At 41.0% G+C, this 15,239-nt stretch overlaps 1 protein-coding gene across 8 annotated transcripts in view; it reads right to left on the reverse strand.

Annotated features, from left to right (window-relative positions):
• myo9aa (myosin IXAa) overlaps positions 1 to 15,239 on the reverse strand; it is a 110,609-nt gene that overhangs the window by 34,345 nt on the left and 61,025 nt on the right. For 7 of the 8 annotated variants that reach the window (XM_084066275.1, XM_084066276.1, XM_084066273.1 and 4 more), the window contains exons 6-11: positions 13,982 to 14,035; positions 10,509 to 10,606; positions 10,164 to 10,290; positions 5,998 to 6,087; positions 2,190 to 2,306; positions 1,780 to 1,914 (exon numbers count right to left, since the gene is read on the reverse strand). In XM_084066275.1, the coding sequence (XP_083922401.1) occupies positions 1,780 to 1,914; positions 2,190 to 2,306; positions 5,998 to 6,087; positions 10,164 to 10,290; positions 10,509 to 10,606; positions 13,982 to 14,035 (621 nt within the window). The remainder of the gene's footprint in view (positions 1 to 1,779; positions 1,915 to 2,189; positions 2,307 to 5,997; positions 6,088 to 10,163; positions 10,291 to 10,508; positions 10,607 to 13,981; positions 14,036 to 15,239) is intronic. The other variant, XM_084066274.1, reaches the window with a different exon arrangement.

The raw sequence follows: 15,239 nt of genomic DNA on the forward strand, positions 1-15,239 counted from the left end.
AACTGGCCTTTCTCCCTAGTCTAGACCATCTAGACAGTGACAGTGTCTTCATGGACCTACATTCAAAAGCTGAATAGCTGCTGCCTCTTTTCACAAAGTAACTCCAGTGATCAGAGATAACTATCTTAGATCAGGTCCAAGCTGTTCTTTTATCTAGTGCTCTCATGAGGGCTACAACAAGGCAGAGACACATTATTGTAACACAAACAAAGAGGATGACCTAATTACATTGTTATACCTTTATTTAATTTCCCCACTACTTTTTAGAGGGTGTGACGTGATGGTAAGTAAAGCAGTTCTTAAAAAAAAAAGAAGGAAGTCAGAATGTCATCCGTTCAGTTTATCAGTTGAGTTGGAAAACCTACATTTTATTAATATCATTCTCCCTCTCAAACTAGCACCAATGTGTCTCCAATAATTGCAATAATTTAGAGGCCAACAGTAAAAGACTGTGGTGGTGTAGGATAGCTTCCTAAACTTTCTTAGTTTGGATCCACTTTGTTAAATGAAGACATACATTTTACAGTGTAGGTGTGAATGTACATAATTGTGTACGGTGTATGTACTGTAGCAGAACATTTTTGTTAAAAAATGATTACCCTCAGTGGACTTCAGATTTTTGGGCTGCCTTAATATAGCACATTCATATTTCCTCATAGCAATGATGCAGCAATGCAACTCTGCTGCTCTCCTCTCATCAAGTCTGTGCAGCGCTTATTGGTTAGTCAGAATATCGACAATATTAGTATAGCAATAAACTGTAAAAAGAAATTGCATTAGGCAATAACAAGATAAATCTAAGCTGCTGAACCTCACTCAATGAGAAGACCAACATTGTGACCACAACACTAACAGAGACACACACACACACACACACACACACACACACACACACACACACACACACACACACACACACACACACACACACACACACACACACACACACACACACACACACACACACACACACACACACACACACACACACACACGGCAAAAGTATGTTCAAAACTGTCATGCTTGCATGCTTGATTCTTGGGTTTTTAAATACAAATCCACTATTTCAATAGGGAAACAAGAACATCTTTCTTTACATGGCAAATCTGTTGAACCTGACCCTTACTTCCCAGCATGCTAGCTACTGTAGGTTTTATTTACATTAATTTAAGCTTAAAAAAGCAATGTCACATAACATTTCTAACACAGATGTTTTACACTACTGAACAATCAGCGGGCACATACTACAGGCCTCCATGTCTTGGACTGTCAGGGATGTGTAAGAGAGTTTGTGTTCCCTCAAACATGTCACGACATGGTCCTTCAGTGAGGGTTAAGGTAAACACAGTGTTTGACTTTCAGGAAAATCTTACAGATCATGACTTTAAAAGCCCTTTGAAGTTAATCCACCCACTTATGAAAAGATAAATCTAGAGTGGAGGTGGTCGCAGGGAGCGGTTGAGGTGAGTCATATGAATGTCAGGCTCAGCTAACTGTATTGCATAATGTGGTTGGTTAAGACTTCCACCATTGTTTCCAAGGTCACTGCAATGTATGTACACTATGTGGTAATTGTAAGCCATTTCCTTGGAAATGGTCGTATAAAACTTGAGACGGTAGATCTATGTCAAGATACTATTCAGAATGCTAAGGTCGACTCTCGGTCAAAACCTTCAGAAACGAAACCGGTCTCCAAGGAAACGTCAAATATAAGATATCCCCGCTGAGGCATAACAGTATGCAATAGTAACAGTAACAGTATGGAGAGAGATGCCTAACCTGCTCGAGCTTGAAGATATGTTGGTTAAAGTAATGCTGCAGGCGCTCGTTGGCAAAGTTGATGCAGAACTGTTCAAAGCTATTGTTCTCGTAGTCTTCAAATCCAAATATGTCCAGCACTCCAATAGACAAGATCTGGAGAAGTCAGCATTACAAAAGAGAGAAAGAAAAAAAGACAACAATAAAGAATTGCCATTTCCATCATTTAAAATCTCTTGTACACAGTAAAATCCATAGGGCTAAAATCCATAGGGCTGATTGTAAAAATCAACCTGAAATAAAATGGGTCTATTTAATATTTGACTGTGTATGTGATCAAACCCAATGGCTGTAATGGTTGCCCTTATCTCATGATAAAGTCTATACAGAAATCAATTCTACTCAAAGCCCATGTGGCTCTGCAGTCTTACCTTAGCAGTGTCCTCCAAATCCTTGTTATTTAGCAGAGCATGGTTGATCCTGAAGACAATCCAGTCAAACAGAGCACTGTAGAGGGACTTGGACATGGAGTCCCGCACTGTACCTGCCTGGAAGATCACACACGAAGACAAGTGATGACTCAATTTACAGCATTTAGTTGATCATATCAGCGTCACAGGAATGGTGCCATTGACCTCAATCACAAAATACAAAAATATATCTAAAAGCCCCATTAGCAGCCCCTAGAGGCCGTGGTGATACTAGACTAGGGCAAAGGCCATGGGGTCACCAATATCAGTAGGGTTCATTCTCCAGGGAGTATGAAAGTGCACAGCCAATTCCAAGGCAATACAGCCGGTAGTTTGATTGGGACCAAGACACCAAGATAGATAGATAGATAGATGGATAGATGGATAGATGGATGGATGGATGGATGGATGGATGGATGGATGATTGGATGGATGGATGGACCAACATTGACACCCTTATATAGCCCCACTTCTAGAGGGCAAAAAAACATCTATAATGCTCATACAGTGGGTGACCTATCCTTCAGAATAGAAATATTACTAAAAACAAACCACACTATGGCTCCTGAAGGTGAAATGCTTTTGCCTTCACGTAACCAACAGCTTTATCTATAGTGTAGCCTCACTACTCACACAGGTCACAAACTGAACTCATCACTCAGCTTTATTAGGTGTGATTTGCGGAAGTTGGATTCAAACATTCAGAAGAGAGCAGTCAAATGACTAACCAGACTGAAGGCTTGGCTATCCCTGAAGTTGTGAAGTAGTATGATGTCAGTTAAGAGGCAAGGGGAATGTTGCAACTATTGGAGCAATATTTAGAATGAGACCACCCGCTGAGCTGCCAAAACAATTACTGAATGTTTGTTCACATAAAATGACCCTTAAATACCTACTGGCCATTATGAGGATGTTAACGTGTTGTGATTATCAAATATTCAGCCCTGCATTTACAGTACGGTTCACACAGCTAGCTCATACTGCTCACACTGCAGTCTGTTCTATTTTTCTTATATTCCTAATCCTATCTTATCTTTATACTTGTATTCACTTTTTAAAGAAATCTTATATTTTATTCTTTGCTCTCTTACCTGCTGCATATATTTACTTATATGTGTCTAGGAGCAAGGCACCAAGCCAAATTCCTTGTTTGTGAACATACATATGAATACAGAATGGAATAGAAATATTATCAGAGTCTGATACGTACTGTATGTACAGTAGTATTATTATAGTGTAAGCGTTCTTCAATATTCTCTTGGCAGTTTTTCAGGGTGAATTATGGGGACTTGATATTGCAGGTTATACTGAGTGCATCCATGATCTTTTTCAAATGGCTCAGTCTTCAAACCATGATGTGTGTTTGTTTTCAGAGAAGGGGTTCTAGTGAAAGCTATTGGATGGGCTTGGAATTCCGTCCTTTCTCTCTAAACAGACAGAAAAGCTTTGTGTATGTATGTCTTTGTCTGTGCATGTCCATGTGTACATGTGTGTGCACGCGTGCACTGATAGAACATCCAGTACGTGCTGGCGCTCACTATCCTGTAAACACAGGCAGGGGATACAAGGGAGCTGAGGCTACGAGAAAACTATTAAGTTGGCAGCATGCCTTTAGCTCAGTAAATAACCTTAGAGTTTATTTATATGCAAAATAAAATAATAAAAGACTGGGCATCCATGTAGCACAGGAGTAAAGTTCCTGTCCACCACTGTGGAGACTGGGGTTCAAATCCTGCGCATCCAACATGGCCGGGCGTTCCAACGAACATAAATGGCCATGTTCACGGGTGGGAAGCTGAGTGGGGAGGGCGATCACTGTCACTGCCCTAGCAACTCCCAGAGGTTGGCTAGGGCGCCTGCTTGGCAGTGAGCGGAACTGGGAGGAATAGCGTGTTCCTCCATACGCTTAATAAAAGGGTTACACCCTCCCAGTAAAGAGTACAATGTGTGGGGCTTTGTGTGCTTTTTTTTTGTATGGCCTGCCCAACACCCGTGGCCCACATCAAGAAGAACATTTGACAAATAATAATTTCACAATCATAATTATTATTAATAATTACATTATAATTAAAATGAGCTGGCTGCCATCAGTCAGTTTTAGTTTAACGCAGTGATATCAAGTGCCCTCACACCTCGTTAATCATTGCAAACAACTTGAGACAGGCACTCAGCAAGCATGGTAAAGTTCACTCCCCCATCAATAAATTGTTGCTTTTACACATTTTGGGAAGATTAGCTACAAAACTGAGATGTGTTCATTTCATGAGCTTTGTTAGCTTGGTTTGTACAGAGTCAGGTTAATTGGTTTCCCCTGTTTCCAATCAATAAGATGATTATTTAAACTGGCTCCTGGCTTTAGTTTCCCCTAATCTAAAAGTTAACATGTTAGGCTGTTTGTGGTAGAGATCCAGGAGGCAGATGAGAGGCCTTTTATGATCTTTGAGCACCTGCTCTTCCAGTGGTCTCTGCGCGGCCCTGGAAGAGTGTACCCCTTCAGCATCATTTGAAAAGAAGTGTCCGGTGATGTTACGTATATCAGAGGAGACATTGTCTACACATCCAAAAAGATGATGTATTTTTTTAAATACAAAAGACAGAGGACAGTACAGCATCAGTCAGTCTGTCTTTCTCATATTCAACATACTGTGTTTGACATACCCTGCTTGTTCTGTCTACTGACCTGGGCTTGTTTCCCTACATGCATGTGCAAGCTAAGCTAGTATCATCACTGTTCCACTGCAAGTCAAGCCTCATGAGTCTGATGATCTTGTGAGTTGAGTGCAAGCAAGATCATGTGGCTCACAAGCCTATTTATGTATTCAAATGTCCTTGTATAAAGTGTTTCTTTTGCACTCTCTTAATGCTCTGTGTCTTAATGTCTTAATACTTCATGTTTTATGTAAAGCACTTTGAATTGCCTTATTTGAAATGTGCTATACAAATAAACATGCCTTGCCTACAAGTAGTAAGTAACACAACAGATCTTTATTAGACCATGGCAACTTATCATAATTTGGGCAGGAGTGAGGTGTGGTGCAGAAATAATTACCCCATGTGCCTTGGGTTTGCTGTGTTTAAATGTGCATGCTCTATGGCCTCAAACCCCAGTGTGCATGCTCTATTCAGACCATATAAGATACAGTAGGTTGAAGGGGAAACGGTGAACAATTCTGTGTAGTTTATATAGCACCTCTTATCCAAAGTAATTTAAAATGTGTGCTACATTCACCCACTGACACATCATTAACAACATCCAAGCGGCTCAAGGCAGCACAGCTCTGCCTGGCAGGAGAGCTCACAGGCAAGGAAGAGAAGTTGAACTTTTCGCAACTTCTGCCACGGTGGGGAAAGTGGCTCCTCGCCATAGACATTGAACCTCGCCACTTTCTCAGAACGCGGCAGTGAAATACTAGCTGCTGGTGTTCATTTTTAAGTTTCAGTGCTTGCTCAAAGACACTTCAGCACAAAGCCAGGAGCACCCAGGGATCGAACTGGGAACCTTCCAGTTCCCTGACAGCCGCTCTACCGCCTGAGCCACTGCCACCCTAGTCTAGTTATTTGCAATTTAAAGGTTAAGTTTGGTGATTCAGGACCTATATACATACCTGTACTACTTGAAACTGCAGTGATTATTAGCTCCAGTGTCAGCTTAGGGTATGACATATTATGCTCGGTCAGTCCAAGTACTACAGCTATGTAAAAGGGAAAATATATATCTTAAATCACCAAACTGGCCCTTTAATGCTTGGAATAGAAAATACGGTCTCACCTCAGAGAGTTTGTAGGGTACTATGAGCCTCTCGCCCACCGTCACGGTCTTCCGCGTTGTCAGAGCCTCAAACAGCATCTCTTCTTTGACCTAGTGATGACATTGAAGATAACAGAAATTAAAGAAATCTTTCCAGATCATGCTACAGCGATTAATTTAGATTGCCATTTAGTGTATCTTATTTAGACATTCTTGCAGCACTGTTGCACAGACTGTGAATGAAGAATTTTGGGTCAGACTGATAGCATTGCTTAGTGTACAAAAAATCACACCCAGTGTGAAGTGGGCGGTGTGTGGTCATCACAACATGACTCACTTTAAAAAAAGGATAAATTACTTTTTTTAAAGTCCATACTGCTATTCATAGGGCTGCACATGTGTCATGTGTTTCGCTAGCCAATCACAGTCCTGAATTTGCAAAGTCAGCCAATCACATTACAGTTAGTGGTGATGACACTAGCTGTAATGTGATTGGCTGATATGAAAAAAGTATCGATTTGCATTAACAATGGAAGGGTTAGGGGGTACACAAATTTTTGGGTCGGTGTCCAAAACTCACTTATAGGGGGCGGCTACACCGCCCCAAAAAAAATCACACCCAGTGTGAAGTGGGCGGTGTGTGGTCATCACAACATGACTCACTTAAAAAAAAGGATAAATGACTTTTTTCAGTCAGCCAATCACATTACAGTTAGTGGTGATGACACTAGCTGTAATGTGATTGGCTGACTTTGCAAAAGTATCGATTTGCATTAACAATGGAAGGGTTAGGGGGTATACAATGCGTTGTAGACTATTGGCCAATCACGGTGCAGGATTGGTCAGTGTCCAAAACTCACTTATAGGGGGCGGCTACACCGCCCCAAAAAGAGTGGGATCATACAAGTAGCCTTTCATCTCGACCAGTGTTTAGGTACATGGGGGATGTAAGGTTGAAGTGCTCTGATATGTCTACAAAGGCTCATGGCCATCGTGAGAACCATTTAATCCTTGCTATTGACATAGTGGACTGAGGCTTGCACTGTCACATAAACATCCTGTTAGTACAAAAGAATTCTGTCCAAATCTACTGCTATTAGCTTACAAGAACAAAAGTAAGCAAGTCGAGCGTTCTCTGTTAAGTTCATTATTATTATTATTTTAACACTTTTATTGCAAGTTGTTCATATTACATTTCATATTTGTATTACATATATTGTTCTTCTTGCAGTTGTTTTCTTTTTCTTTTTCTATACACCCAGTGTTACACACTAAAATAAAATGCAACTAGAAAATGTGCTCCTCGGAGCACAAGTCTCCGCCAGCAAATATCGATTAATCCTGTCTAAGCTATTTATATTACGTATTGTGATGACACCAGTGTGTCTACATAATGTATTGCTCCGCCATTTCTCAGCCATTTCGTGATTATTCCTGTCTTACCTCACTTTGAAAGAGACGCAGACTCTTTCAAAGTGACACATCTATTTATAGGCCGCTATACGTCATGCGTCTCACTAGCCAATCAGAGCACACTCTTTCAACGTATTGTCACGTGTCACGTGAGGCTTGACCAATGTTAGCTTGGCCGAGGGGGGGGGGGACGAAAAGTGAAAACATAGTCTCCTGGCGGAGACAATAACCAAAAAAAATAATTACACAAGTCAAACAAAGCAAATGATACTAATACTGCAAAATTATAGTAATGATAATACTAGTGATATTAATAATGATAACTTAACAAAACAAACTGCCTTTTTCCTAAATAGGAAAAAGGCAAATTCCGACATGGAATCGATGCTGGGTCACATCAGTCATTCCCCAACTTGGTCAACGGACCCATAATTTGTCCATTTCAAATATTTCCTGTATTGTTTCTTTCCATTTTTTGAGCAGTGGACTTGAAGGTGTTAGCCAGTTCCTAGTTACTTGCTTAAGGGCTGTTAAGTTCATTATGAGAACATTATATAGTGGTTCAGAAGAAGTTATCCAATACTAAAAGAAAATACTTTTAGTGATTTGCTTCCAGAAAATGAGGTTGCTCATAGTTTTCTGTAAAGTAATAGATTGTAGTCTTTATTTTTGCACATCAAATTATATTCCATGAATGATACAAATGTTTATGAAATGTTAATGACTAAAAGAGGACAACTGAAAGACTGACCTAGCCTGACTATCAGACTGAAGCTGCATGGGGCTTCAGTCTGAAATAGGCTCTATGCACAGCAGCCATATTGGGAATGAATTGGGCCCCTTCCTTACTTCCTTCACAGGTGTTACCAATGATACTAATTAAGGCTCTGTTCCATTTAGTGTGGCATAGTGGTTGGCTTATTTTCAAGGACCCCCATAACTCTGAGAGTGCACAAATGGAACCAAATGGACCTAATGGACCTATTGGCTCCAGTGTCTGGGATTACAAGGGGGAGGGGATTAGAAAGTCCCTAAACCAATCCTAAAGGATCCCCACGCCCACCTCCGCCTCTCATTGGACAACACATTTTGTACCGGAGAAGTCTTAGGTTCACATTTACAACTCCAGACCAAGAGGCAGTCCACTCAGAGAGTGGGAGGGGTCTATGGTATGGAACCAGGGTATGACTGACCAGTATGTTGAAAGTACCGCACTGGTCATTACAAGATGAGGGAATTACAATTTATCCTATTCAATAATGTATCCTATTCTGACACATTATGGAAACAAGACTAAGCCCCCTATAGCAGCTCCAAGAGTTTGTGCTGTTCCTTACACCTGGCTGGAAATGGTTCAAGTAGTGTTCATCCAGGACAGATTAGATTAGGGGATATCTTGTGTGAAAAGTTGATAATTTAACCTGAGGTTGGCGCTATAGGATAGGTCACAGAGTCACTCAAATAGTGAACATTTTGGAAAAAGTGGAAATTGTGGCCTAAAGGTGGTGCAAGAAGAAAGGCCGTAGGTCACCAAAATCAGTAAGATCTTTTTGGTTGATTGTCTTTATTTATCATGAAATAAAACACATGTCACATGTAACATACATCTGACCCACCATAATCAAAAGGATAACGCAAAAAAACGTACAGCTTACACCATTGTGGTCCTTAGTATGAGGTGTGTATGATGTCATGCTGGTGATTGTATGAAATGTATAGAGTTCATGATGCGCTAATGTGTCCCTGTGCACATATAAAGAAGTCTCAGAGTGGACGCGTGGGTGTACCTGCCACTCAAAGTGTGAAAGTACACAGAAAATCCCATGGCAAACCAGCCATTAGTTTGTGAGATATGTTGTTTTGGACCAATGTTGGTGAATGGACCAACTGACAAAGCTATCCTTAGAGCCCCGTCTCTAATCATATTAGTACTGTATGTCTGGTGGAACTTATCATCAAAACCCTACGTTACCCAAAAGGCATTTAGCTAATGTTTCACATGTTTGACTGTGAACACAGACATTTGTGCAGCATATGCCGGGTCACATTTGTAGTTTGGCAATATTTCAGCTTCCTCATTAGATTTTCTCTTTAGTTCTGCATGGTGTGTATTCAGCTGCACACATGCATGCCTGTGTGTCAGTGGGCATAATTCATGAAGCGCACCATGGTACGAGTGGACTATTGCAAAAAAATCTGCAGCCCAGTGATTGCTGTGATGGTGTCACATTCCTTTTACCCTTTACCACTGTGTCATCATTCACTAACGTCAAGCTAAACCTGACAACAGTGTGCCATTAAAAGGCCTATCCCAAACTTAAAATCCTTTCTGACACACTCATTTATACCGTCTGAGACAAATATGTTTTACGCCACCAGAATACTTATAGAAGGATGACAGAATTAGAAACAACATAATTACATGCTCAGATGGAAACCGAAATTCCAGGCGAACGAATTGTGAACCCCCCCCCTCTTTCCCCTCCCCTCCTCAATTATCAACCAATAGCTTGTGGAAAATGCTTGTGTACGGTGGGAATAGCTATAAAAAAAAAGAAGCTAGACTTAACCACAAAACACATGATGGTAGCATTCTGTGAGACAATTCACAGCAAAGACAAGAAACCCTAACTAGCTAACCCTAAATAAATGAGAAACATTGGATGCTGGCCATCCCTTCTTTCCATAGTCTTTGATCTAAACACTTTTGGCAAAATGCAGAGTGGCAGAATCCCTACATCAATGTTTTCAATTGAGGGCAGACATTATCTTACCTCCAGCAGTTCTGAGACAACTGGTAGGACCTCTGGGTTGCAGATGTCGATGGAGTCATCCCTGTAGGTCTTCTTCTTGTAGCGGATGTTTCCCAGGTGGAGAATGGCTGACAGCAGGGAGAAAATCCTAAACAGACAATGGCTTACGTCAGCACAGAGTCATGCAGGGACTTTTTTATGTACTGCAACTGGTGTGGCCAATGGCAGACAGGGAATGCTGTTCGCAAGTGCCCACATTTTGGAAGCCTTTGAATGTTTTCGCACAAGTTACTTATTTACAATATGTTATGTTAGAAGTGTGTGTGTGTGTGTGTGTGTGTGTGTGTGTGTGTGTGAGAGACTCACTGTTTGCGTGTGGCAGGCAGAAAGCCCACCATCTCCATGGCCAGTTGCAGCCTCTCAAAGTCATGCTTTAGGTCCTCACCTTCTACTGTGAAACAGTCCTGCAACCACAAAGAGGGCAGGTTTAGGAAAGCATTATATTCTCACCATCAACTGATGACATACTTCTTGGAGACAATTTCTCCAACATTTTTACTGTCATGAAACGTCGGGTGTCATCAATAATTTCCCAATTTCCCACATTACCATTTAAATGGGCATGAGGTTCATTTTCGAGGAGCACTTGAAGGCACGGTCACAATGTAATTCGAAGATGCTTACAACAATTCATGAACTACGCGTCATCTACTTGGTCAAAAAGGCAATTACTCCTAAGTGTTCACACACACACACACACACACACACACACACACACACACACACACACACACACTCACACACACACAATACAGGTCCATTGTAAAAATGTATACAGTGTGCCCAACAAAGAGGCTTCAAATAGCTTTTAGTTTACTTTGCCTCTTTCAAACTGAACCAACAAGCATCGTAATGGCCTAGTGCAGAGAGGGTGAGTGACTCATACTGCAAGACACTATCATTATGTAGCCTGGTAAAACAAACCAGCGAGAGCATGCATTTCTGGTCTGATCTGACGAGGGCCTGGTGAACGATATCATGTGCATGCTCTGCTCATGTAGTGGAAAATACAGTGTTGCTTTTCTCAGCAGCCCCTATCCGTGGAAATTTGGCAAGTTGGAAAAAGGCAGTGAGAGGAGTAGCAATTTATGAGTAGCTTTATAGGAGCAACGGGGGATGAGCTGAACCACGGGACGAGAGATTGAGGGGGGGATTTTTTTTGTAGGCGGAATGGGGAAGATCACTGATTTACACACTAGATTTACACAGACAAGATGACACCCCATCCCACATGCACACATTTACATTTTACATTTATCCCGTAAATCCTCAGTGTTTCATTCAACACAGACTGTAAAAATGGAAATTTTCACACTTAAATTAACACGCCTACGCAACTCGGGCATAGACACCTTTGCGTATTATCGTCTGAAAGGGTCAGGCTGTGTGTGGTTGAAAAGCTTAACTCATCTTCCATGCTTATTAGTATTAATAAAGTGTGTGCCACTTTTTTCCTCTCTTACGATAAAAGAAAATGGGTCAACATCGTCATACAGGTCCATTTGAATGCCATGGCATTATCATCCATTCATGACAAAAAAGGCAGAGCTATGCAACATAGATACTGTTCAAAGCTTGAAATAACTGTCCAGGATTTATTAATCATATTCTCCCATCTCTCATATGAGTAGGGGTCTTTTCGTTATAGGCCCATTCCACTATGCCTCCCATAATCATCACATACCAAGACCATGGAAAGACAAACACTTTGAACATGAAGACTTGCTGTTCAACCAGTATGTCTCCTTCCTTCCTTTCCTCCCCCATTCTATGCCCTCTTGACAGAAATCTCACATCAACCTATTAATCAGCTTTCCAGTGGAGGAAGTGTAAAAAGGGCATTCAACTTTTAATAGCCTAAACAAGACTATCAACAGAAAGCAGTTGCATAACTTTTCTTATATATATTTTTAAAAACATTTTAACATAACATATTTAATCTTTAACCATTCGATTACTCTAGAAGCAAATATGTTCTACATATTTGTACATGTAAACATACGTTTTAACTGTAGCTCTGTTTTTCTCAGAATGCAATTCAGATTTTTATAAAACAAACAAAACATGCCAATCATCTGTAGCATATTGTCACTTTTTTTTATTATCACCTTGCAGTGCCTTTGTATTTGGTACCACAATTTAGGAAACGCTGTTATAGACAGTCACTGCAGTGCTAAAGAAGTTCAAATCAATATGCATTATCCCTTCACTGATCTCAAAGTTAACAACAGCAAAATGCTGTTCAGTGAAAACAAACATATATAAGATGCTTACTACGAGACAACAGGTGAATATTGACTGAGTAATGGTTATTGGCAAAGCACTATACATTCATATAAATGCGGATTAAATAAAATTCAATGCATTGCATCATGAGAAACTTCTGACCCCACATCAACCACCAGCAAACGAGGGGGAAAAATAAATAATAAAAACAACAACAAAAAACACCCTCACAAACACTGTTCTTTTTTTTCTTGATCATTGACTTCATGCAAGCAAGTGGTCTAATTCAAAGCTGGAATTGTATCAATCTGATAATGTGAGTCATCTGTGTGTCTTGGCTGAACTTCCCCTGGTTAAGAGGTCAAATGTTCAGGAGTGGCCTACAATGGTGGTCAAGGGTGCACAAGGAGGAGTATTGATGGACTTAGTAAACAAGTTTATATTTACAAACTCCCGAACAGATGCGCGCGCACGCGCACACACACACACACACACACACACACACACACACACACACACACACACACACACACACACACACACACACACACACACACACACACACACACACACACACACACACACACACACACACACACACACACACACACACACACAGCTTCTTGCCACTGAATCAGACCCAAGGTATTTGTTAGCAAAGTGGATGTGAGCTACTGGAATCCTGGAGTTCTCAGTAAGTGGTGTCTAGACAGGTAAGTACTCTGGCACCAGCCCTGTAGACTGTTACAATGATGGACCAATGAACTGGACTTTAAGTGGAGAGGATTTTTGGAGAAACAGCTCATTATTGGCCTAATAAGCATGTATAAATATCATCATAAAAACCTAGATACATCATTGATACTTGTCAATGTCCTAATACAGATACATTTAAAAAGAGGGCCATCTCCTTAGCATGGAAGATAATGCTAATAAAAATGTTTATCATGTGGGTCTCGTGATACACATGGGAACGACGTGGTTCCAATGTGGATCTCGGACATCTTGTGTTCAGCCTGTGTCATCTATGACTCCAAATTTAGGAAATGTCTCAACTAATCAGAGCCCCATTGACGTATTTCAAAAAACATATGTGAAAAAGTGGTTTGAGATTTGCTCCAGACACACAGACTAACAAATGGACAGACCGTCTTATAAACGACTAGACTCCTGCAGAGCCACGCCGTGAAAACAACCATTCAAGTGCCAATGATCAAAGAAAAAGCCCACTTAAGACCACAGCAGTACAGGGAGCTACGGTGACCTGAATAAGACTGAACAACAGAAAAGCAGGAGGAAGAGAGAAATAGACAAAAAGAAAAAACACCACCAACCAGGAAATGACCAAGAAGCAACAAAAGGAGCAAGTGTAGGGAGGTTGTGCGGCTGGAGGGTGTGTGTGGTTGTTCACAGAATGCGTGGCATGAGGCGTGGGTGCTTGTGGAAAAAGGAACGTGATGGTGAGAGAGTGGCTACTAGTCTATGGAGCAACCATCACACATCATAGTCTACGTGCACACCCTGGCTGTACCGTATGAGGCAGGGATACTGACCAGTTCGCTCTCATAGTAAGACTCCCAGTGCAGTCGATGGACTTTCTTTGTCATCTGGAAAGGTTAAGGTAGAGTTGATGGAGGTTTTAGGGTTAGGCAGCAGCAGCATTCCATTGGCAACACACACGCACGCACACTAACATGTACACACAAACGTATACATTGGTACTGATGGCAGTGGAAAGACATGCAACTAAAAAGATCTGAACGATGTTTGAACCTCACAGCTGGGCTCTATTGTACTCTATTGTACTCTTACCGTATTGTATATGAATGAAAAGAAGTATTTATCCTCGGACTCAATCATACATACCGTATGCATATAGACACAGAAATGCACAAGCATGCACGCACACACACACAGGAAAATATCAAGCAAGCAGATTAGCTATAGTAACATGCAAATGCAATCATCAGTTACCAGGATTTTCTTTCTTTCTTTTTTTTATAATATATTTTTCAACTTAATATTGCTTGAGGGAGGCGTAGTGAAGAAAAGGAAATCATGTAAACAAAAAAGGAGTGTGTTGGATTGAGTTATGTTGTGCTCTGTGTAAGTACAGTAAATAAACGTTGTTTATTGTTATAAAAAATGTGTGTGTGTGTGTGTGTGTGTACTTGTATTACTATATTTGAGAGCCAAATATCCCCACAAGTATACTAGGATTTTGGAAATAGACATTGTGTGGACAATTCTCTTGGTCCTCACAAGATAAATGTCTTGTCTTTTTCTTTTTGTTAGACTTACAAATATTCAGGTTAGGATTAGGCATTTAGAGGTTAGGTTTAGGGGTTGGGGTTACCCCTAATCCCTAATTTATACTTAGTTAAGTGTTGGTGCGTGACGCCAGCAGCTCAACGTGTTTTGAGCTTGTAGATTGGCTAAAGTGAATTTTTAAAATTGGCGTCCTACATCGTTTATGCCCTCACAAGTATAGTAATACAAATATATATATATGTGTGTGTGTGTGTGTGTGTGTGTGTGTGTGTGTGTGTGTGTGTGTGTGTGTGTGTGTGTGTGTGTGTGTGTGTGTGTGTGTGTGTGTGTGTGTGACTGCACATGGGAGGAATGGAAGGAATTCTCAGCAGTCTTCTCAGTGGGCGTCAGGTTTGGGATAAGGGGGGCGGGGCCATTGGCCTCGTGCCTCAGTCTGTCATGATAGGACTGCTGGAGCTCTGTGCCTGGCAGAGGTGCAACAACTTTTAAACAACATCCACATTCCACACACTCGCAGTGGGTTTGTGCTCGTGCATACAG

The sequence above is a fragment of the Gymnoscopelus microlampas genome (genome assembly GCF_963454915.1).
Source record: "Gymnoscopelus microlampas genome assembly, chromosome: 1".
Taxonomy (NCBI): Eukaryota; Metazoa; Chordata; class Actinopteri; order Myctophiformes; family Myctophidae; genus Gymnoscopelus; species Gymnoscopelus microlampas.